This window comes from Copadichromis virginalis, linkage group LG18, assembly GCF_057382275.1.
Source record: "Copadichromis virginalis isolate Kocher_CV1m ecotype Utaka linkage group LG18, C_Virginalis_male_GT1.1, whole genome shotgun sequence".
In the NCBI taxonomy this organism is placed as follows: Eukaryota; Metazoa; Chordata; class Actinopteri; order Cichliformes; family Cichlidae; genus Copadichromis; species Copadichromis virginalis.
The window spans coordinates 579,458-603,540 of NC_140635.1; the positions used below are offsets into that span (position 1 = coordinate 579,458).

General features: G+C 48.7%; 2 protein-coding genes across 5 annotated transcripts; both read right to left on the bottom strand.

Annotated features, from left to right (window-relative positions):
- Positions 1-71: 71 nt before the first annotated feature.
- On the bottom strand, positions 72-16,618 carry klhl18 (kelch-like family member 18). Of its 3 annotated transcripts, XM_085440488.1 has the most exons (11): positions 16,172-16,586; positions 14,514-14,697; positions 13,321-13,451; positions 4,687-4,827; positions 4,403-4,601; positions 3,760-3,920; positions 3,537-3,673; positions 3,245-3,467; positions 2,082-2,186; positions 1,620-1,731; positions 72-1,520 (listed from the first exon to the last, which is right to left on the bottom strand). In XM_085440488.1, the coding sequence occupies exons 1-11, from the start codon at positions 16,288-16,290 to the stop codon at positions 1,134-1,136; spliced, it is 1,899 nt and encodes a 632-aa protein (XP_085296614.1). In that variant the 5' UTR covers positions 16,291-16,586; the 3' UTR covers positions 72-1,133. The 3 variants fall into 3 exon arrangements, with proteins under 3 accessions (XP_085296614.1, XP_085296612.1, XP_085296613.1); XM_085440486.1 differs by lacking the exon at positions 14,514-14,697 and having other exon boundaries at positions 16,515-16,618; XM_085440487.1 differs by lacking the exon at positions 16,172-16,586 and having other exon boundaries at positions 14,514-14,698.
- A 139-nt stretch (positions 16,619-16,757) lies between these two features.
- Positions 16,758-22,558, bottom strand: puf60a (poly-U binding splicing factor a). Of its 2 annotated transcripts, none has more exons than XM_085440490.1 (11): positions 22,413-22,558; positions 21,256-21,351; positions 21,095-21,181; positions 20,139-20,189; positions 19,893-20,054; positions 19,716-19,808; positions 19,423-19,636; positions 18,893-19,083; positions 18,592-18,706; positions 18,166-18,404; positions 16,758-18,089 (listed from the first exon to the last, which is right to left on the bottom strand). In XM_085440490.1, exons 1-11 carry the CDS (start codon positions 22,431-22,433, stop codon positions 17,790-17,792), a joined length of 1,569 nt encoding a protein of 522 aa, XP_085296616.1. In that variant the 5' UTR covers positions 22,434-22,558; the 3' UTR covers positions 16,758-17,789. The 2 variants fall into 2 exon arrangements, with proteins under 2 accessions (XP_085296616.1, XP_085296615.1); XM_085440489.1 differs by lacking the exon at positions 22,413-22,558 and adding an exon at positions 21,822-22,381.
- Positions 22,559-24,083: the final 1,525 nt, after the last annotated feature.

A 24,083-nucleotide genomic window follows, 5' to 3' on the forward strand; every position in this document is an offset into this window, starting at 1 on the left:
AAAACACAAAGTTGTGCTAATTTTTTGCTTAGATGTCATAATCAATAACGGATTATTGTCAGAAACAAAGAGACAGAAATAAACTTTATTAACCAAACTTCTCTTTATTGATCCACAACAAAACAAATCAATCATAAGTTAATCAATACAAATAAAACCCACTGATGATGAGGCTGAGCGTCCAATCAGAGATCAGCAGGAAGTAAACAGTGACTGACGGATTCTAAGCACGGAGATCAATGACACGATCGACTGGACCGCTCTCTGCAGGCTGCGACCAATCAGAGTGCGATGCCCCCAGAGTGCGCTAAACTCCGCCTCCAGCTGTTCAACATACATCTGTCTACTGAGCGTGCTCCATCGCTTATCCGCTGACGCAAATGCAGATGTCAATAAGTAAGGGGGCGTGTCCACCACGGCTGGCGCAAATTATGCCACACCCCATCCAGCCAATCGCCCTGGAGGGGCGGCGCAACCACCACACGGACCCTCATTGGTTACTGCAGTATGGGTGACCCTTTGACGAGCGTTTCGGATGCATCAGCCGAGCAGCAGCAGGTATCTGCAGCCCGCCTGTGCATCGCAGCGAAAGCAACGTTAAAGACTGCACGCTACATAACATCACTTCCTGTGGAAAGCTGGAGAACCATGTTTTGTCACGTGAGAATGAGTTTATTAATATCTCTGGGGGCGCAACACGTTCCTCAAACGAGCTTCCTGTGCAGCCTGCAGAGGGCGGGGTTCCTGTGTTGCTGGCGTTTTGTATTGATCGCTCCCATCAATTACAGCTGATCGATGACAGTTCGAGAAACCGTTAAGGAAGGACTTCCTGTCCGAATCAGCAGCTTGGTTTGTTTGGGAGGAAGTCACTTCCTGTTGCTTGTGTCCATCCAGTAAGAAATCAGTAATCAATAATCAGTAATCAATCGTTCCACACACGCTAACAGAATAATGTTAGCAGCTAGCCTCTGCTGCTAGCTCTACAGTTTTTCCCATGATTCCGCAGGTGCGGCGTCATTTTGCAAGCCTGAGCACAGCCATCGTACCGATAAAGCTGCAGGGACGCCGCCGCGGGGTGTGCTCCCGCCTGCTGCCGTCAGTAAATCACGAGTCCTCGGGCTGTGATAGGTGGTTTAGGCGGGCTGCAAGGGGATGCAGCCCACGCCTACACCCCCCTCGTGGCACACCATGGGTGCCATGAAGGACCAGCGGTTCGTGTCGGGGTTGTACATCTCCACGGAGCTGAGATTGGATTGTCCGTCGTACCCGCCTACGGCGTACAGACGCCCCGACGTGGACACCAGGGACACCCTGCTGCGCCGCGTGTTCATGGCCACCAGGAGGCTCCACTGTCCAGATGCTGAGCTGAACACCTCGGCGCCGCTCAGGAAGCCTGAGCCATCATACCCCCCCGCCACGTACATGTGGCTGCCGAGCGCCGCCGCCCCATGACGGCATCGCTTATTCAGCATTGGTGCCGCCGGGTGCCAGCGGTTAGTGTGGTGGTTGTAGTACTCCACCTGCAGGGGCGGAGCAAAAACAGAGATAAACAGATAAATTGTGTAAAACTACGGGTAACGTTTCCACCCCTCAGTTTTAGGCTCCACCCTAAAACTCACTGTGTTGAAGATCTGCAGACCGTCATGGCCGCCCGAGACAACGATCCGGCCATCAAAAACCGTCACGCCCGCGGCGCTGCGGCTCGCACTCATCTCTGTCACCACAGTCCACCTGGAGAGAACGGTAACATAAGCACCGCCATGTTAACGAGGACGCCGACCTGAGCTGAGATCTGAGCATGCTCAAGGTGAGCCAGGACGGCTTTCTTCTTTGAAGCGTACTTTGGATCTTCTTTGGCTGCTGGTTCAGTCAGTTTAGCTCAGCGTGAGGAAACCTGCAGAATCTGTGAACGATCCATGCTCTGTGTTTACGTCTTTGTGTGGAATTACTTTTAAACCCACTCCTACTGAGGAAGCAGCGGGTCACATGACCCACACAGCCCTCGCTGATCACGCGGCGCTGTTAGCCGTAATGCTCGGGTTACACAGAATCGAAGGATTTAAGGTGGAACGACTCCTCACCTGTCTGCTTCCGGGGAGTAGCACTCCACCGAGTTCAGAGACGACTTTCCATCGTAGCCGCCGCACACAAAGATCCGTCCATCAATCACAACCGTTCCCATGGCGCTGAGGATGACAACACAGCTCGTTACATCAGCGGGGTTTATTGATCACAGTGTCTGTTGGAGTCAAACTGCTACATGTTGTCATTGTGTTACTTAAAATCGTAAAGTCTTAGTTCAAGCAGCCGGATCAAAGACACTCCTTTGTCTCTGAGCACGTCTCCAGCCACTCTGTGCTGGGGGGGGTTTGATTAGGCCCACGCCATCGTGTTGTAAGCTTCCTGCTTTTATGATCCTTTTGGCGAGCAGATCACACACACACACCATAGGGGGGTTTACGAGGGGAGGTGCTTGTGTTGTGTAAACTGTAACTGTCATGGGAATAAAAGGCTACGAGGAAGCTGCTCTTTGAAGGAGCTGGTTGGAGGCAGGTGAGGAGCGTTGAGCTCCAACAGCTGCTTCTGACCAAGCTAGCGAGTAAAAGACCGAAGATGTTCTGTCTGGTCTTCGTCCTTCACGAGAATAAGTTTCTAAAATAGCCTTAGTAAGCGCAGACTCAACAGTGTCGATCAGCCTGTCGATCAGTCTGTCGATCAGCCTGTCGATCAGCGTATCGATCAGTCTGTCGATCAGCGTATCGATCAGTCTGTCGATCAGCGTGTCGATCAGCGTGTCGATCAGTCTGTCGATCAGCGTGTCGATCAGCGTGTCGATCAGCGCATCGATCAGTCTGTCGATCAGTCTGTCGATCAGCCTGTCGATCAGTCTGTCGATCAGCGTATCGATCAGTCTGTCGATCAGCGTATCGATCAGCGTGTCGATCAGCGAGTCGATCAGCGAGTCGATCAGTGTATCGATCAGGGTATCGATCAGCGTGTCGATCAGTGTGTCGATCAGCGTATCGATCAGTGTATTGATCAGCCTGTCGATCAGCGAGTCGATCAGCGAGTCGATCAGCGTGTCGATCAGCGAGTCGATCAGCGTATTGATCAGCGAGTCGATCAGCGAGTCGATCAGTGTATCGATCAGCGAGTCGATCAGCGTATTGATCAGCGAGTCGATCAGCGAGTCGATCAGCGTATCGATCAGTGTATTGATCAGCGAGTCGATCAGTGTACTAACCTGCGCTGGCTGTTCATGCTCGACACGCGCGTCCAGTTGTCTGTCTCGGGGTTGTAAACTTCCACCGTGCTGAGCCGCGATTGGCCGTCGTATCCCCCAATGGCATACAGCAGCCCATTAACAACGGCCACACCCACCCTGCTGCGAGCTGTCCTCATTGGCTGGCAGCGCTCCCAGAAGTTTCCAATTGGATCGAACACCTCGACGACATTTAAGGAGTCGCCTGCGGGAGAAGAAGAGTCTGTCAGCTGCACGGAGCGTGCAGACACGCTGCCTCAGGTGAGCGGCGTACCTGAGCTGTTGAGGCCTCCCACCGCATAGATGAGCCCTGTGATGGACGTGCAGCACCTCTGCCTGGTTTTAAAGGTGGGCAGGTGAGGGCGGCGCTCCGGCATCAGGTGGAAATCCTTGGCTTCATCCACTAAATCCCTGACAAGAAATACAGCTGGACATTAACCCCGCCCAGAAACGATCACACAGGTAAGATGTGAAGCCGAGGCCTCGCTGCATCTCACCTGCACTTGTGGCAGCAGCGTATGAGCTCATCCTGCTGGACGCGGTCCGACAGGAACTCGGGTCGACACAGAGGAAGTCGCACCTTTGACAGCAGCTCGGGCAGCAGCGTCTCCCTGCGGTCCTGGTCGTGATGGACCCACGCCAGCACCGCCTCAAACACCTGCACAGGTACCACACGAGGAGCACAGTGGGAGCATGAAGACAACGTGTTTAATACAAGAGCTCATTTTTCACGCCGTGACTCAAGAGGTGAGCCTTGGTATGTGGCACACCTGTGACAGGTAAGCCGCTAAAGCTCGCCAACGGCTCGGTCGAGTCCATCACACTCGAGTTGCTGAAACATGGCCGAGGTTTACCTTTACGAAGGACACCTGACAGGTGTGACCCAATCACCTGCTCGCCCCTACAGTTTCACTCTGCGAGGGCGGGGCTTAGCAGCCTGCTTTTATTTTTGGTTTCTGTTCTTTAATTTGGTTTCCTCTCTCCTGACAGCTCTCTTCCTGTCACTCGGGTCAAAGGTCACCGTCTCCCCCGATGTGCTCTACCTGCACAGCTGTGCTGTGACCTTGTGTGAGTGACTATGATGAAGTCACAGCTGTTCTCTGATGCTTCACGCCACCGCCCTCAGGTGAGGCGACTCACCTGCTCTTCGGCCTTCACGTTGAGTTCGTCGCAGCCGACGAGCTCCAGCAACTCCTCCGTCCTGAGGCCCAGGAACTCCTCGGACAGTGACACCTCCACAAAGTGCTGGTGCAGGAAGCTGTTCGCCGAGTCGTACAGCGTCGTGCACATCATTGTCTCGGCGAACTGACGCACGCCGAGGCAGTTCTTCGGGTGTAACCTGCAAGCAAACATGCCATTAGCTCGCCTAAACGTAAGCTCTAGGGAGCGTGGGATCTGAGCGTGTGCAGTAGGGTGGGACTGACCTCTCCTGCAGGAAAGAGCAGCAGGCGTCTTTGACATTCTGAAGCTGCAGGAAGCTCGAGCCAATCAGGAGAGACTGCACGTTCTGCTGGTCGATGGCGACATGCCCGCTGTACGCGAAGTTTATCAGAGCCTCCAGAGCGCTGCAACACACCCACAGTGGTTACTATAGTTACTATGGTCCCACAGTTACTGACATTTTGTTAAATCAATTAAAATATTGCAGGAATGCAGCGAACACGACGGACCGCCATCCTGAGACGCTGACAGAACAAACGTACGTTACATCAGCTCAGCGGAAAAAACACGCAGCACAGCGTTGAGCCTGCGTCACACACTGACCTCAGATCAGTGTGTGACGCCTGTGCTTCATGTTCTGTTTTTATTTATGCAGTCGCCTCAAGGCGCTTTATATTGTAAGGTCGACCCTACAATAACACATACAGATAAAAACCCAACAATCACATGACCCCCAGTGAGCAGGCAGGAACCAGGCTCAGGGAGGGGCGGGGCCATCTGCTGTGACAGGTTGGGGTGAGAGAAGGAAGACAGGATAAAGACATGCTGTGGAAGAGGGACAGAGGTTAATAACAGATATGATTCAATGCAGAGAGGTCTGTTAACACATAGTGAGTGAGAAAGGTGACTGGAAAGGAAAAACTCAATGCATCATGGGAATCCCCCGGCAGCCTACGTCTATTGCAGCATAACTAAGGGAGGATTCAGGGTCACCTGGTCCAGCCCTAACTATATGCTTTAGCAAAAAGGAAAGTTTGAAGCCTAATCTTGAAAGTAGAGATAGTGTCTGTCTCCTGAATCCAAACTGGAAGCTGGTTCCACAGAAGAGGGGCCTGAAAACTGAAGGCTCTGCCTCCCATTCTACTTTTAAATACTCTAGGAACAAGAAGTAGGCCTGCAGAGCGAGAGCGAAGTGCTCTAATAGGGTGATATGGTACTACAAGGTCATTAAGATAAGATGGGGCCTGATTATTTAAGACCTTGTATGTGAGGAGCAGGATTTTGAATTCTGGATTTAACAGGAAGCCAAAACAGGAGAAATCTGCTCTCTCTTTCTAGTCCCTGTCAGGACTCTTGCTGCAGCATTTTGGATCAGCTGAAGGCTTTTCAGGGAGTTTTTAGGACATCCTGATAATAATGAATTACAGTCGTCCAGCCTGGAAGTAATAAATGCATGAACTAGTTTTTCAGCGTCACTCTGAGACAGGATATTTCTAACTTTAGAGATGTTGCGCAAATGGAAGAAAGCAGGCTTACATATTTGTTTAATATGTGCGTTGAAGGACATGTCCTGGTCAAAATGACTCCAAGGTTCCTCACAGCGTTACTGGAGGCCAAGGTAATGCCATCCAGAGTAAGAATCTGCTTAGATACCATATTTCTAAGATTTTCAGGGCCGAGTACAATAACCTCAGTTTGATCTGAATTAAGAAGCAGAAAGTTAGCGGCCATCCAGGTCTTTATGTCTTTAAGACATTCCTGCAGTTTAACTCTTTGGTGTGTGTTATCTGGCTTCATGGACAGATAGAGCTGGGTGTCATCTGCATAGCAGTGTAAATGTATGCTCTGTCAGGGCTCCAGAGTGCAACTTAATTTCTCAATGGTGCGACTAAAAAAATGCCGTTCAGTACAAAAAAGTCTCTGCAACTCTAAAAGTCACCGTGTGGTCAACAACAGACACACATTACGGGGCGGGACCTCTTTGATTGACTGTGGTCCAGACCTGTAGTCTGGGTGCACCAGTGCAACCCTGACAAAAAGTTAGTCTAGAGCCCTGGATGTCTTCTAATGATGCTGCCTAAGGGAAGCATGTATAATGTAAACAGAATTGGTCCTAGCACTGAACCCTGTGGAACTCCATAATTAACCTCAGTGTGTGAAGAGGACTCTCCATTTACATGCACAAACTGGAGTCTATTAGATAGATATGATACAAACCACTGCAGTGCAGTACCTGTAATACCTACTGGTGGTGGTCAGAGGGCCCGGTGGCGCCAGTGTCCGGCAGCCTCGCCTCTGTCAGTGCGCCCCAGGGTGGCTGTGGCTGCAATGTAGCTGCCATCACCAGTGTGTGAATGTGTGTGTGAATGGGTGGATGACTGGATATGTAAAGCGCTTTGGGGTCCTTAGGGACGAGTAAAGCGCTATATAAATACAGGCCATTTACCATTTACCATTTACAGCATGTTCTAATCGCTCTAATAGGATATTATGGTCGACAGTATCGAACGCTGCACTGAGGTCTAGCAGGACAAGCACAGAGATGAGTCCACTGTCAGAGGCCATAAGAAGATCATTTGTAACCTTCACTAAAGCTGTTTCTGTGCTGTGATGAGCTCTGAAACCTGACTGAAACTCTTCAAATAAACCTCTGCAGATGATCTGTTAGCTGTTTGACAACTACTCTTTCAAGGATGTTTGATATGAAAGGAAGGTTGGAGATTGGCCTATAATTAGCTAAGACTGCTGGGTCTAGAGATACTTTTTGAGTAAAGGTTTAACTACAGCCAGCTTGAAGGCCTGTGGTACATAGCCGATTATTAGAGATAGGTTGATCATATTTAAGATCGAAGCATTAATTAATGGCAGGACTTCTTTGAGCAGTTTTGTAGGAATGGGGTCTAAAAGACACGTTGATGGTTTGGAGGAAGTAATTATTGAAGTTAACTCAGAAAGATCAATTAGAGAAAAAGAGTCTAACTTAACATCAATGGTACTAAGAGTAGCTGTAGATAATATTACATCTGTGGGATGATTATTGGTAATTTTTTCTCTAATGATTAAAATGTTATTTGTGAAGAATAGGGATGGGTATCGAAAACCGGTTCTTGTTGAGAACCGGTTCCCACTGTTTCAATTCCTTGGAATCGTTTGCCACTTTTAAAAACGATTCCCTTATCGATTCCAGTCGCCCCGAATGACGTCATCACGTTGAGTAGCGTCTTTTACCCAGTAGGAAACACGGCGCCTGAGCGGCACAAACGCTCAAAAGTTTGGTTACACTTTATGAGAAAGGATGACAACAGGGCAACGTGCAATACTTGCAAAGCAGATATTTCATCAAAGGGAGGAAACACTATGAATATGCAAAAGCATTTGCTCAAAAAACACGCGATTGCGTTCAACGAATGTCGTGTTTTTGATCCGCTCCGGACTAGCGAAGCTCAACCCAGCAGCAGCGGTAGCGTTTCCACGTCCTCTCCCGTTAATACTGCAGGTAACTAATCAATTAGCATTGCATATTATGTTAGCGCGATCTGCCTTATTACAAAACCTGCCATTACTGTGCATTTAGTGACCATGATGAGAGAGACAGAGTCTGGCTCAGATGCTGCCAGTTCTCGCTGCAGTCTACCAGTAGCGTCTCCTTTCAGGCAGGATAGACGAATGTCACCGAGCAGAGACTCAGTTTGTGGTCAAAGGCTTGCACCCGTTTGCCACAGAAGATGACTTTCGGTAAGTGAATGTGTTTAATTGTAGGCAGGACATTACTGGATATTCTTGTGTAATTGCTACAGAATAATTTATGTTAAACTTTGTTATTGCTACAGAAGAATATTTATTTTATTATTTTACATTTACATTTTTTTTCCTGGGGACCCTGTGACACCCCATTGAAGAGCCGTAGGCTGTGGATCTCTTAAGATCTCACTGCTGGGTTTGTAAGGCCATGTTACTCCTAAATTTCTATCTTGTTCAAAGAGAAGATATAAAACACAGTTCTAAGCTAATCGACTTTAGTGTTCTCCTTTTTAAAAAAAAAAAAAAGAATCGATAAGAGAATCGATAAGGAATCGAATCGTTAAAATCTTATCAATACCCATCCCTAGTGAAGAAGTTCATGAAGTCATTACTAGTTAACGTTAAAGGGATGGTTGGCTCAACAGAGCTCTGACTGTTTGTCAGCCTGGCTACAGTGCTGAAGAGAAACCTGGGGTTGTTCTTATTTTCTTCAATCAGTGATGAATAGTAAGATGTTCTGGCTTTGTGGAGGGCTTTCTTATAAAGCAGCAAACTATTTCTCCAGGCTAAATGATGATCCTCTAAATTTGTGACACGCCATTTCCTCTCCAGATTACGAGTCATCTGCTTTAGGCTACGTGTAGAGCTGGGCGATATGGCCTAAAATCCATATCACGGTACAATTTGAAGCATGTGCGGTAACGATATATATATCGCGATATATTCTTTTCTTCTGTATAACATATTTGACACACTATAAAGGCACACTTAAAATAATTAAATTTTCTTAAAAATCGAGAGTGCGCCTTATGTATGAATTCTGGTTGTGTTTACTGACCTTGAACCGATTTTATATGATACATGGAGCTCAAAAATCTGTCAAAAATGTTTTAGTACGACTTTGGTTGCTGCGGCGCCGCTTGATGGATTGTCGGAGCATTACGGCTGCTGTAGTCAGGAGCCTTGCGGAGTAATCTGGGTCCTAAACTCCGTCCGTTTCAGGTCCCAAAGTCACATGATCACTGTGGCATTACTGAGAGTTAAACTGTCTACAGTCTTTCATCTTTAATAAGATGATCTGCGTTGCTGATTTACCAGGTGTAACAATTAAGTTTAACATCCAGGCATCCATGAAACAGAATTTATTAAATTTAATAGAATTAGAAGTTAGCTCGCTAGCTTCCATCTAAACATGATAGGATTAACGGAGATGTTCGGGCGGCACGGAGCACCGCCTTTGCCTCCGTGAACACATCAGACTACAAACACGCACATTACCAACTCCGGAAGACGATCAAAGCAGCCAAACGTGAGTACAGGGACAGGGTGGAGCAACAGTTTGACAACCCTCGGAGTATGTGGCAGGGACTAAACACGATCACAGACTTTAGAGGGAAAACCAGCACACCGCAGACCACGGCCTCTCTGTGTGAGGATCTAAACGTATTCTACGCTAGATTCGACACAGCGAACACCATGAGACCGGACAGTGTGCGCACCGCGAATGACGTCAGTGCGCACACTGTGTCTGAGGAGGATGTGTGGAGGTGCTTCAGGAAGGTGAACGCACGCAAAGCTACTGGTCCGGACGGGATTCCCGGCCGCGTCCTCAGGTCATGCACGGCTCAGCTGGCTGGAGTGTTCACGCACATCTTCAACCTTTCCCTCTCTCTGTCTGTAGTCCCAGCCTGCTTCAAAATGGCCACCATCGTCCCTGTACCCAAATCCTCCACCATCTCCTCATTGAACGACTGCCGACCTGTAGTCCTGACCCCCATCGTAAGCAAATGCTTCGAGAAGCTGGTCAGGGACTTCATCTGCTCTGCACTACCCGACTCACTGGACCCTCTACAGTTTGCATACCGCCACAACAGGTCCACTGATGATGCCATAGCCCTGACACTACACACTGCCCTGTCACACCTGGAGAAGAGAGACACGTATGTGAGGATGCTGTTTGTAGATTACAGCTCAGCATTCAATACCATCGTTCCCTCGAAGCTGGACAGGAAACTGCAGGATCTAGGACTGAGCAGCTCCCTCTGCAGCTGGATCCTTAGCTTCCTGTCTGACAGACGCCAGGTGGTCAGACTGGGCAGCATCACCTCATCCCCCATCACACTGAACACTGGTGCTCCACAGGGGTGTGTACTGAGCCCTCTCCTGTACTCACTCTACACCTACGACTGCACAGCCACTAACAGCTCCAACATCATTGTGAAGTTTGCGGACGACACTACAGTGGTGGGTCTTATCACCAACGGTGATGAGACGGCTTACAGGGAGGAGGTCAGCGCCCTGACCCACTGGTGTCAAGACAACCATCTCACCCTCAACGTCGCAAAGACAAAGGAGTTGATAGTGGACTTCCGGAGGTGCAGAGAAGTACACACCCCCATCACCATCAACGGCGCTGCTGTGGAGAGAGTGAGCAGCTTCCGGTTCCTTGGAGTACATCTGGCTGAGGATCTTACGTGGTCAGTACACACAAACAAAACAGTGAAGAAGGTGCAGCAGCGCCTCTTCTTTCTCAGGAGACTGAAAAGATTCGGCATGAGCCCCCGCATCCTCAGGACCTTCTATCACTGTGCCATTGAGAGCATCCTCACTGGATGCATCACCACCTGGTATGGCAACAGCACCGCCTACAACTGCAAAGCTCTCGAGCGAGTAGTGCGGTGCTCTGAACGGATAATTGGAGGTGAGCTTCCCTCCCTCCAAGACATCTACAGGAAGCGCTGCCTGAGGAAAGCGGGGAGGATCATCAAGGACTCCAGTCACCCCAGCCATAAACTGTTCAGACTGCTTCCATCAGGAAGGAGGTTCTGCAGCATCCGGTCCCGTACCAGCAGACTGAGAGACAGCTTCTTCCACCAGGCCATCAGACTGCTGAACACGTCATAGACACCTCAGCTTCACTACTGGAACTTTAACATTATGCACTCCATACTGTATATAAATGCCACTGTTTTGCACATATTCAACTCTGTATATTTTATGTTATATATTCTATTCATTGTTTACTCTATTTAATTTGTAAAATATGTGTACACACACACACACACACACACACGTAGAAAAATATTTAGTATACACATCCAGAAATGCATATACTATTATATATTGTACATATATTTATTAGTTTCAGATGTAGCCATTCTTGTATTTTGCTTGTTTACGTTATTATTTTGCACAACTCTGCTGCTTGTGAAGCACACAAGAATTTCACTCACATGTGCTGTACCAATGTACCTGCACATGTGATGTGACAATAAAAGTGATTTGATTTAATATAGCATGTTCTGACTGAGAGATTTCTGAAGTATTCAAACGTACAGCTCTGCTGTCACGTCCAACATAAATGAAGACAGAAAGCTAAACAGCAGTGACGTTTGTAGGGTTACTGAAGTTGGGCTAGCTGGTATATAATGATGTGCTACGTGATCGCTAGCGACACAGCTATGTTAGCATAACATAAACACAGTGAAGCTGGAGGATGAACGCCAACTTTTTTCTACTCGATAAAAGTTAACGTGAGGGTTCCCGATGGTTAGAGACAAATGCAGTCGCATGGCAGGATGCTGTAAACGGACCAAACTTCAGCCAGGAGAACAACTGAGATAATCCATCCACAATACGAGGTTAGTCATTCATATACTGCTGCATGGGAATAAAGCAGTTGTTAGGGAATTCAGCATTAATGAATCAATGTTAGGGAAGTGGAGGAAGCGCAGTTTTTGGCTTTCCCCATATTCCAAAAGTGCTTCATCTCTTTGCCATTACTGTTGCCAGGCATAATTTACAGATGATGTTGTTTGCAGTCGCTGCAATGCTTTCGACCAAAACAGGCGCAGCTCGATGACACCATCAGCATGCGCTATCATGGTAGTGCGGTATAGTAAAAATCTCTACCATTGGCCAAATTTATATCGTTTCCACCGTATACCATTTATACCGCCCACCCCTCTACGTGTTTGAGAATTATACCACGGAGTAGAGCAGGGCGACATGACCAAAAATATTTATCACGATATACATTTGAAAATTTGCGATAACGATATAACTGACGATATAATTGACACGAGACAAAATGCTTTACAACTCCACAACTTTATTAGTGCAAAAACCCATCAATGTATTTTCACTTCAACAAGCAGCTGTTTTATCTGCATTAAAGTTATATAAAATGTAACAGTGCAAATTCCTCGCTGACAGTTTAACCAAAAAGCATTTCCAGTGGAAACTGGCCGACATATCCTCAGCATAACCATGTATAACATCCACAAAACTTAAAAAGAGGTTAAACACACACAGCACGGTAACATTATGTTGAAGCACAGCACGTATCACTCCGCGAGGCTCCGCCTACGATAGCCGTAATGCTCCAACAATCCATCAAGCGGTGCGGCTTCGTAGCTTAGCAAAGTCGTACTGAAAAATCTGCCGGTTTTTTTAGCGCCGTGCACATAAAATCGTTTCGAGGTCAGTAAACACAACCAGAGTTCATACATAAGGCACACGGGATTATAAGGGGCTCTGTCGACTTTCAGAAAAATCAAAGGATTGATTTTAAGTGTGCCGTGTTTTCCAAACAACACGGTAATAACGGCGGCCCGCTAGCATGCGCTACCAAAAATAGTGCTTTGTTGTGTATCTGACGGACGAAAGCCAAACCAGTTCCACACCAGTGAAGCTGCAGCATTCTTACAAACCAGTTCTGGTTCATCGTTTCATTCAACGATCGGCTTTCGCTCTTCTCGTTCTGCGTCGCCTCCATGTGCGTATGAAAACAAAGGCACTGCGCATGCGCGTTTTACCCATATTCTATTGCCATGTTTCATTTTCCTATCGTTGCCCAACATTACACCGGTGTTACTGTGAACGGTATGATATGGCCCAGCCCTACCACGGAGTCAGGTACTTCTGATTAGAGGCCTTAGTTTTCACAGGAGCTACAGTATCCAGAGTTGTACGTAGTGAGGAGGTGAAATTATTAACAAGATGATCGACCTCTGTTGGAGCAGCGTTCAGGTAGCTGCTCTGTGTTGGTACAGGGCACTGAAGATGATAACAGTGGGTGGATTATATTCTTAAACTGAGTTACAGTCTGACAGTTATAATTCTGCTCTCAGACATCTGTACAGGTGTGAGCGTACCTGGGGTCCATGCCCTGCATCAGGATCTCATCCTGTTTACACTCCACCATGTCGTTGGTGAACATGGCGTGGAAGTACGGGATGGAGGCCGCCAACACGATCCGGTGAGCGCTGAACTTGTGATCCCCGACCTGAGGACAGACACACTGATTAACACACTCACCTGTTACTCACCTGTCGCTATGACGATAATAGAAAACTGAAAACAGCTACATCTGAGGGATGTGCCCTTAAACACTCACAGAACCACTCCTCGCTAGTCAGCCAATAAGACTTTGGCTTCACAGCAAGCCCCACCCCCCACTTATCAGGTAAAACAACAAGGTGATTGCGTTCCTTCACCCTCTGAAACACACGCGTTTCAACAGGAAGTAGATTTCAGGGTTCAGCATAACTCTGTCAGCTGACGCCATCGATGATGTTTCCACTAGCTTCAGCGTAACGCGCAGCCAATCAGATTCCTTCATCCAACCAGCCAAGTCTGCCTGCATCATTGAATCAGTCTGACTTCCTTTTAAACTTCTGCAGGTCACCTGAGAGTGGACAGGTGAGAACGTGCTGCTTTACTTGCAGGACACCATTTGTCCTGGGAGACTCAGCACCTTGCCTACTGAGCCGTTAAGAGGATCAATGCTGAGCTGCAGGCACAGGACGCAGCGCAGGTGAAAACGTTTCTCGGTTGCACCTGAACACCTCAGAAGCACACCTGGATCATGTGATGCTGACAATGAGCACCCCGCTCCATTACCTGCTACCATAGAACCAGGCCCTGATGGGGAGGGGTGGAGCCACTGAGAGCTTCTTCCTGCTGTAGGGGTTAGGGTTAAGGTCCCGCCCCTCCCTCACCTGGCGGACATGTTTGGAACAAAGAGAAATCACGTATCTGCTCACCTGCTTACGCCACAACGCTGCTAAAAGGCTCCGCCCCTTCTGTGCTGCCTGAGCTCAACTGCGTACGTCACACAACTTCTACCTTCCTCCAGGTGGATTACACACCTGACCTCCAGCCCTGTGTTAAGAACTGACCGCTCTGACCGGAAGCCGCTTCGCCGCCTTGCCCCTGGGGCTCCCAGGCAGTTCATAGCTCAGCCCATGACGTCACTATCTGATAATCCGCGTTAGCTTGTTAGCATGCCTTAGCTCACTCTGTTAGCTTGGAGGCTAATGTCAGCCTCGCACGCCACCTCGCTCACCTTGAGCGTGACGTCACAGAGTTTCCCCTGACGTCGGATCTCCTCCATGACGACATAACCTCGTGCCGGCAGGTCGTGCACTGAGAAGTGGACCAAATCCTCGAGCTCTTCGCACAGGACGTCGCCCATCGTCAGCGGGAGCGCGCGGACTGGACCCTGCGAGCCGCCGTACCCAGCGTCAAAGCTGCTTTCACAATAAGAGGGATCACTTCCGCTGAGATGAGACTTCAAAATAAAAGCTTCTAAAGCCTTTCATTTGTGGTTATTGATGAGTGATTACTCATTTATTTGGCCTTAATGTTTGTTTTTGTCAGGATTTAATGAATGTATCAGGTGTTGGCCCTGAGGAGCATCAGCTCAGCTCACGTGACTACAGTGACATCAGAGATGATGTCATGAATGACTTTATGATTGGTGACATGCAGCTGTGAATGGGAGCACAACATCGTAATTATTTAGTGAAAGCTGATTGGCTGAGAGATAAACAGCCTGAACACATCAGAGAGTAAACTAACAAACCGATCTTGAGCCTGCAGTTCCTCCATCATTCAGCAGAGGGAGCACTGAGTCAGTCCTCATAGACTCCTGTGTTAAAATTCAAATGTTTTGGCCTTTGTAGATAATTTCCCCTTCATAACAACTGCACAATGACTGGATTCAGCAGAAGGGAGGACACATTTTTAACTCACCTCTTTGCATTGATAGGTGCATGGCCTGACAGGTGGATGGTGACAAAACTCACTATAGCTGCTACGTGTCTGCTAGACTTCACCTCAGCTAACTGGAAACTCTGAGCTAGACCTCTGAACTGTGTTTAATGAGATTATCTGACCAATAAGATTGCTGCTGTGACCATCTAAGGATTCTGATTGGATGTTACTGATAAGGTGTATGTGTATGCTAAGCTAGCTAGCAGACAACTGGCTGACAACTCCACCCAGTCCTCCAAATATGGTCACCACAGGAAACAAACATGGCAGCAGGTAATGTTACAGTCTTTTATACAGTCTGGCCTCAGTGATGTCACCCGATTATGGGTGCTTCCAAGGTCGCCAATTTGGCTGAAAAAACTTGAAGGTGGCGAGGAGGGGCGGGCCTGATTGTGAACCCACATGCTCACTGGCTAACGCCCTGTGACTGCCACCTGTCGAGGGTTTGGAGTGAGTGGGTTCCTGGCCATTACCCAATGAGTATGCAGCTTCACCACTTTGAAATACAGGCTGTGTCCCAATTCAGGGTCTGCAGCCTTAAAGTACGCAGCCTCAACGATCCTCAAGGGCCGCGTACTTAAAGACCGCCAAGGCCGGAACTGCAAGGCTTGTGAGATGGGACGGTCTAGCCTCCGTTGCGCTGCCCAGGTTGCCTAGCAACCATGATACTAACAGCTGGAAACGTGTCATACAGCTGTGTTTGACAGAAATGAAGGAGAAAATCTTTTGTTCATTTGTTTGTTTCTACATGAGCTTTGATCATTCTCTGTGAGATTAAGCTCAGCTATTGAACGGCGTATATTTCAAAGTAAAGGCTTTAAAACCAAGTTAGTACAAACGTCACTGATGTCACATGACTTTGCCGACATGTGGCCAACAGTAATGTTTTAATGTTCTTCGTTATTAAATATTTGCACATAAATAAGTGACATAATATTCAGTACTTACTTAAAGTTTACTCTTCGGCCGCCCCTCATCCGCCGTTTTTTTTCGGCAAAATTATCCACACCCACCGCCGCGCTATGCATTCTGGGATATGTTGGGCCACGAAGTCTACACCGCCACATCCTTAAAATTCAGGGAAATGAAGGACGCACTTCAGGGCTGCATTTCGAGCAGCCTTTGAATTGGGACAGCCTTCGGCGCGTCGCTGTGACGTAATCGGCCTTAAAATGCGGCCTTTAAGGCTGCAGACCCTGAATTGGGATACAGCCACAGTGTTACGTAAAACTGAGCCCACAACCTCAGCAGGATGTTTTTACACAGGTCAAAGGTCAGAAAGCTGCCTTACCAAAGCTACTGCCCCCTGGTGGCCTTCAGACAGAATGCAGGCTTTGTCCGTGCCCATGCTTCTTCCTCCAGAGTGATGAAGGTGAGCTCAGGTCTTTCCTGAATGTTCAGCAGACAGCTGATTACTTCCTGTACTCAAACACCTCGTCTGCTTTCTATTATCTTTTATTATCAAACAGATTTTTGCACTCAACTGCCGACCAATCAGAGAGCAGCTTCACACAAACAAAACAGCAGCAGAAAAAAAAAAAAAAAAGAGTTTTATTCACAAGTTTCGGTGTTTGACCTTCAAACCCCGAAGAGCACCTGAACGCAGCACCGCCTCTGAGGCTCAAAGTTGCTCAGAGACTGGGATCATGTGACTCCTCGGGACAAGCGGGAGACGGCCTGAGAGTGGATGATGCTGTGATGCGTTCAGGTTTAGTCAGTTTGTTAGACTCCAGGTGTTTCTCTTGTGAGGCTGTGAACAAAAGGCTGAACATCTGGAAGAACACAGGTGACGTCACATCTGGTCCACAGTTGCTTCATGTTTCAGCTCCGGCCGGCTCACCATTGTACAGAAGGTCCCTGAAGGCACCGCGGCCGTGTAACTGGGTCAGAACCCAGACAGGAAGTTACTGTTCAACTTACTGATCTGTGGGTCCTGGTTCCTGGACGTCAGGTCCAGTTTTTCCTTCCTGCTGGTGATTGTTTTTGTGTGTTTCAAACCAAATCTTTACGCCTCACTCTCAGGGTGTCGGTGCCGCGGCCCTGCCCAGTGTTCTAAGGAGAAGGGGCGTGGCAGTTAGTAGAACGCGATCGACAACGTTTCTAATCGCGCCAATCCAAAATCCGTTTTTTAAAAAAAAAAATTCAGTAAATGAAACTCGTCAATACACAGTTTGTCCAGCAGGGCGGCTCCACTGGCACCATCTACAGTGGGTGGAGTCGAGCGTGACATCACTCAATGAAACTGCTGACAAACTGATATCAGACCATGTAAATCAGTTGAGCTCTTAACGTTAGCACGGAGCTCATGGTACATTTTTAACTGACGCCCTCTGTGTCCCGTTTCTGTTACCATGGAAACGAAGGACATCGTGTTAGGAAAGCAGTGGCTGTAAGAAACGGCGAGGCGGCGAGCAGCTGAAACATGAGAAGCAGCTGCTTCGTCCTTTGACCCTGCACAGAAACACTGGAGCAGAGGACGCGGGGACGTTTCCCTGGAGACAAACACCGATGAAAAACAGACAAGTTAGAAAGAGCCCGCTATGCTACGCTCCCCGACGAGCGTGCTCTACGCCGACAGGTCCCCGTTGTCGAAGCGTTCCTGGTCGTAAACCTCAGCGACCACCTTCCTGCCGCCGAACCAGCGGTGGTTCAGCGCCTGGATGGCTCTGTTCATCTCGGCAGCTTCTGAGAACTCCACAAAGATCTTGACGATGACTTCGGCGTCGTCCTCCTCTCCCTGACGCTCCTGATAGATAATGACTCGCTTCACCTGGCCGAACTTCCCGCACTCCTCGGTGACCTCGCCCTCCAGGTCGTCGTCGATGTCATCGGGCCCGACCATGTTCCTCAAAACCATGACGGTGGACTGAAAGGAGATACGACAGGTCACGACCACTAGAACCAACGATTCGCCATTAGGGGTGGGCGGGACTGAAGCGTACCTCCTGCTTGCGCAGCAGCTTCCTCATCACCATGTGTCGGGCGCTGCTGCCGCTGATGCTCATGTGCTCCTGGTCGCTCAGCGGCTCCATGGCGCCGTCCTGCTGCACCTCCTGCTGACGCTCCTCCTCCTCTTTCTTCTTTGGATCAGCACCAAAGGAAACCGTCTGTGTTGGGGGCGTGGCCAGCACAGGGTTCACCAAGCCCACCTGAGGCACACCAGGTCTCACTGGGGTCACACCTGAAACAGGAAGCAGGAAGTGTTACCTGTTGGAGCACCTTTTATTGGTTAGCATCTTTGGATGAGCCTGGCTTCAAAATAAAGAGAGGTGAGACGTGTGGGCGGAGAAGACTGCCCCAAACTCAAGATGTGATGTCATGTGGGTGGAGCCTGTGTGTGTGTGTTGACAGGGCTCAGGTGTTCCTACCTGTGATGACACCTGGAGCCTGGTGGGCCATGACAGCCTGAGGGAGGCCTCCGAGCTGCTGGGACAGGAGCGCCGGTCCAGCCAGCGCTCCGAGCACCGATGCTCCCACCGCCTCCTGAACGCACCACAGAACATAATCAGTACAGCTGTCTCAAACACTACAATCCTGTACTACAGGAAACACTACATACCACTGCTTCTGTGCACATACAGGCAGAAAAACTACCGCACTGCATCTACTACACTTCTTAGAGCATGTTCCTGTGCCTTGTCTCTGGGGGGGCGGAGCTCCCTGAGTTACCTGAGCTGTGATCTTTGCGGTGGCGACGGCAGCAGCCATGGCGGCGGCAGTGGGCAGTCCACCAGACGTTGTTGGTGTGAGAAGGGGCATGGGTGGCGTCACGGCTTTGCCCACGCGCAGGTACTGACCACCCAGGTCGAACAGGTTCATGGAGGCGACGGCGTCCTGGGCCGACTGAGCCTTCTCATACTCTGCACGCAGGAAATGAGCAGACCGCCGTCAGAAGTCCCGCCTACATCACACAGAGCCCCACCCTGAACAGAGCTGTCTGTCAGCTGACAGGGAGCCCAGGTGTTCAGGTGTCACACCTGGGCTCCCCGTCAGCTGACAGGGCTAACTGAGCCTAACAAACCCTTAAAATGAAGTCGACCCGTCAGGCTGAGTTGCTATGGAAACAGATTGGTGAATCCAAACATGAGAACCGCAAGGGGGTGGGTCACTGACCCTGGGTGCACCTGAGAGGGTCCACACCCCTCTGCGTCTTCCCTGTTAAAGCTTTCACGCCGCGGCGGAGCCGATCGGCCGCTCACCGATGAAGCCGTAGCCTTTGTGCCGGCCCGTGGTCGGCTCGCGGGCCAGCATGCACGACTTGATCTTTCCAAAGGCCTCGAACACACTCTTGATGTCATCGTCGGAGAGGTCGGGGTGCACTGACGCCACGTAGATCCTGTTGAAGGCACGCGCTTCCTCCGCCAGCTGGTCGATGATTGGCTGAGCCTGGCCGATGTTGCTGGGCCTCCCGACCTGCGAGACAGCGAGAAGGGAAACTCAAAACCCGGCTCAGAGTCAGAGGAGGCGGGGCTTCATCATCAGCTGGACTCACCTTGATGTTCCGTCCTCCGAGGACAACTGAGTTCATCTGCTCCAGTGCAAGCTGCGCTGCTTCAGGCATCTCGTATTCCACGAAGGCGAAGCCCTGCAGGTGCCATGGCAACGGTTAGACCCGCCCACCTCAGAGTGTGGTGTGTGTGTTTTATATGAGTGTGTGTGTATGTGTGACCTTGTGCTTCATGGTCACAGAGTCCCAGGACATGTCGATGCTTTTGATTGGTCCAAAGGGGGCGAAGGCCTGCCTGATGGTGTCCTCTCCGAGTTCGTAGTAAATGGATCCAACGTACACGCGACACATGATGGCGAGCGCTCTCTGCCGCTGAGCCGCCACCTGAACAGACACACAGAAAGCAGAGAAGAAGAATCAGCCAGCAGCTCGCCGCTCAGCAAGGAGGCGCTGCACGCTGTTACTCACCGATTGCAGAGGAGACAGAGCGTCGCCCAAACCCATCGTCAGAGACGCCATCTGAGACACACATGAGAGAAAAGGTTCAGTGTGACGAAGCACAGGGGCGGAGCCAAGTCTGCACCCACTGCAGATGAAAAACACGAGTCAGCAGAAGTGTTCGTCAGAGCGGTGAGGCCAAGGGAGGTGAGAACCGGGGGCGGCCGTGGGCGGGGCTCAGTTTTGACCCATCGCAGCAGCCCATCGTTCTGTAACCACGTCACCAGACTTGTCGCGCTGACTTAAACGTCACAGATGACGTGACGTTTGAGCGACGCGTGAAACCAATGGAGAGAAAGCGCGTGTTTGCTGACTCAGTGCAACACAACTGTCAGATTACACGTTTAACCTCCTCGGACCTGCGTCCACATGTGACGTCACATTTTGGGTTATTTAGACCAAAATACTCAACTTTGCTCTACATGGGCCTGATTTCCACCTACGAGGACGTTATGCTGCTACTGTTCTATCGACATTTTAAATGAAGATCCTCATATGTGGCTCTAATTTTTCTTAAAAACCAAAATAAGGTTAAAAAAAAAAATCTGGTAATTTGGGCCCCAATCAGCCCGAATATCAAAGAGAAATTAAAAATGCTGCCGTGGAAGAGTTCAGGTCTCAGGAGGTTAAATAAAGTTTAAATCAAGGTTTCATTTGCATCACGTTCCTCGCGTGTGTTTGATCTTTGTGAGTCTTTTTTTGCCTTTCTGTGAAAGTTTTGTATCAATAAAATATTTTCTGACACCATGACGGCTCCATGATGTGGTGAATCCAAAACTAATAATCAATATCAGACTCCCCTCAGTGGCTGCCCGATTAATGCTTCAGCTCACCTGGGTGAGCGGGTCTGACTCCCACCGTGTGACTGCTGTTACCTATGCTGTTCCCTCTGACGCCCCGCCCCCTGAGCACACTTGTGAGGATACCTGCAGGTTGGTGATCTGCTGCTGCTGAGCCAGAGTCTGCTTGACGAGGACGCTCTTGATGCTCTGCTCCATTGCGTACTTCTTCGCCTGCACACAAACAGCCAATCACAGCTCGCCAGTCACAACAGCACGTGTGTGTGTGTGTGTGTGTGTTTATAGACCTTCTGCAGCGCCTCCGCCTGGTTGGGGGTGAGCGGTGGCAGCCCCAGCTTGGTGGTGGTGCTCTGTCCATTCTCCATGATGAGAGCCGGCCCTCCCTGTCAGAGATCAATACTGACTGATTAGCGATCAATCGCACAGACGATCAATCACAGCTGTTCTCTTCACGCTGTCAGAGGTTGCACCCATCCTAAACTCCACCCATACCCATCAGTCTGTGACATCACCTCAGACACAGCTGATGCCCCGCCTCCACTCACAGAGCTAAACAAACCTCCACTTAACGACTCTTCTTCTGCGTGGGTTTTTATTGTTTCCTTCATGCTGAACACAAACTTTATCATCATCGGTACGAGTGCAGCCACACAGGTGAGACCTTCACCTGCGCAGGTGAGGTCAGGCTGAACAGCCACAGAGACTCACACTCAGCTCCAACCACACCAGCAACCTGATTGACTGATGATCATGTTCTATTCAGAGTGCTGTAACAGGTGACCTGGATCAGCGTAGTGTACATCAAACAGTAGCAGTGGAAACAGAGGAGGAGGTCGTCGAGGCAACGGTGTACCTGCTGCTCGGTCTGTGGCGTTCTGTCAAATTCGGGGACCGCGGTGTAGGTTCGTGTGCCGCATTTTCCTCGTTTGTGGTTTTGATTTTTTTAGGACACTCAGTTCACCTGATCTCAGGTGAGCAGGTACGAACAGGTCTGCTACTCCAGGATCATCAGCATCTTTAGAATAACACACCTGTATCTTCATGTGTTCATTTCTAATGTGGAACTTCACCTGCGTACAGGTGATGATCAGTTCCCACAGTGATACACTCAGGTGAGAAGTGAACCACCTTCTCAGTACAGGTGAGCGAAACTACCACCGTGGACGGTAAGTTGGCACTTTAACCCTCCTAGGTTGTTAGCTTAGCATCAGCAGCTAGCAGAACCGTCCAGAACTTCCGTGCTAACAGTTAGCCTAGCTGAGCCGCGCGCACACCGTTGATCACAGAGAACCGATCAGCGGCTGATCGATTAATCGACCTCTGCGGTCGGTTCCGGTCAGTCTGTGGTGTCGAACCGATTGTGTTACGGAGCACGCGCCGAGGGTCCCTGCTGTTAGCATTAGCTTAGCTTCGTGTTTCCATCCAGGCACATTTCGGATCGTACCGCAGAAACGGCCGCCGCCATACAGCTGCTCCCGCGCTGCTCTCCCCGCTCTCCGCTCGCTTCGGTTCGGATGGTTCTGCGCTCGGAGTCCCCGCAGTCCGCACCGCGGCTCCGGCTGACGTCACTTCCTCTGACAGAAGAGTGTTTGAACAAACGACAACTTCAGGAGCTGAAGCCGGAAGCAGGACCAGTTTTTTCTCAGAACTTTATGGAGGAGACAAAATTATATTACAATGGAACGGCGTGTCAAATTAAACAACTAAGATACATATCAACATTAAAAGGAGAGAGAAGAAAAGGAAATAAAAAATAAATTAAAGAAAAAAAGAAAAGGAAAAAAGCGAGAGATACAGTGACACTGAATAATTAAACAAGGACATTAAATATAGTACAAACATTTACAGTTTTTAAAGCTTTTTTTGTTGTGAGAGGAGCAAATTGTATTCACATAGAGTTCAATTTCTTTCCTAAAAGTGAGAAAGTGAGGTTCCTTGCTTGAAAACTTACATTTATGGATATGGCATTTGGCGAGGATTAAAATCAGATTAATAAGGTAAAAAGCATTCGAGTCTTTCCTGCTAAAGTCAGTGTAACCAAATAACACATTTTGGTAAAAAAGCACAAAATTTGATAAGATGTTCTTAGAGATGAAAACAGCAATATCTTTCCACAAAATCTGCGTAGAGGTACGAGACCAGAGTAGATGTGAGCAGGTCTCTGGGGCGATCTTACAGAAGGAGCAAAGAGTATCTATATCCCTCTTATATTTTGAAGGAAGCATTTAACAGGGTAAAATCTATGAATTAGCTTAAATAAAATTTCCTTCCCTTTGTTAGTAAGGAGGAATTTTTGTGGCAAACACCAAACTTTTTTTCCCAGTCAATGTCCTTGACAAAATTAGACCAGAAAGAAATGGAAGGAGGAATGGAGACAAGTGGCTCTTGAAAAAGAGACCTAATCTTGGCATTCACACCTTTACAAGAGGAGAAACAAATCTGACCTAAAGGAGTCTCTCAGGACAGAGCGGGACAAGAACAGGAGTGGGGAGGCAGTGGTATTTCTAAACAACATGGACAGAGCAGACGGTATGGCATCAAAACCAATACAAAACTCCCTTGGGGATACTGGGATGTTATATCCGGATAGGAACTCTGAGTAATTGTATAATAAGCCTGCGTTATTGAATAGTTGACTTAGCAGAAGAATACCATTATTAAACCAGTTTTCAAAGAACAGCGACTTGTAAAGAGTGTTAGTTGTTCCAAATATAAAACCTTTGTGGAGAAAAGTTGTGTTTATAGATTAAGGACTATGCCAAAAGAGCTTGTTGATGAACGTTTGAGAGTTTCATTGGGATTTTCTGAATATTGTAGTTACAGAGAAGAATAAAGTCCAAGCTACCCAAATGTGAAAAGATAGGATGAGAAATTAAGTTCCAGATGGAGTTTGGGTTTTTGAGATGTTTTTTAATCCAATTTATTTTGAAAGTGTAATTTAGGGAGCTGAAAGACCAACATCTAACTACAGAAGAGTGCCAGAGATGGATGACGGGTGATGATGATGGCGGAATACAAGAACACAACAATAAAAATAATAAAATTAAAATATTAGAAGTCCAAAATGTAATGTATTTTAATTTCCTTTGTGTTTTCAAGGTCTTTAACTGTGGCA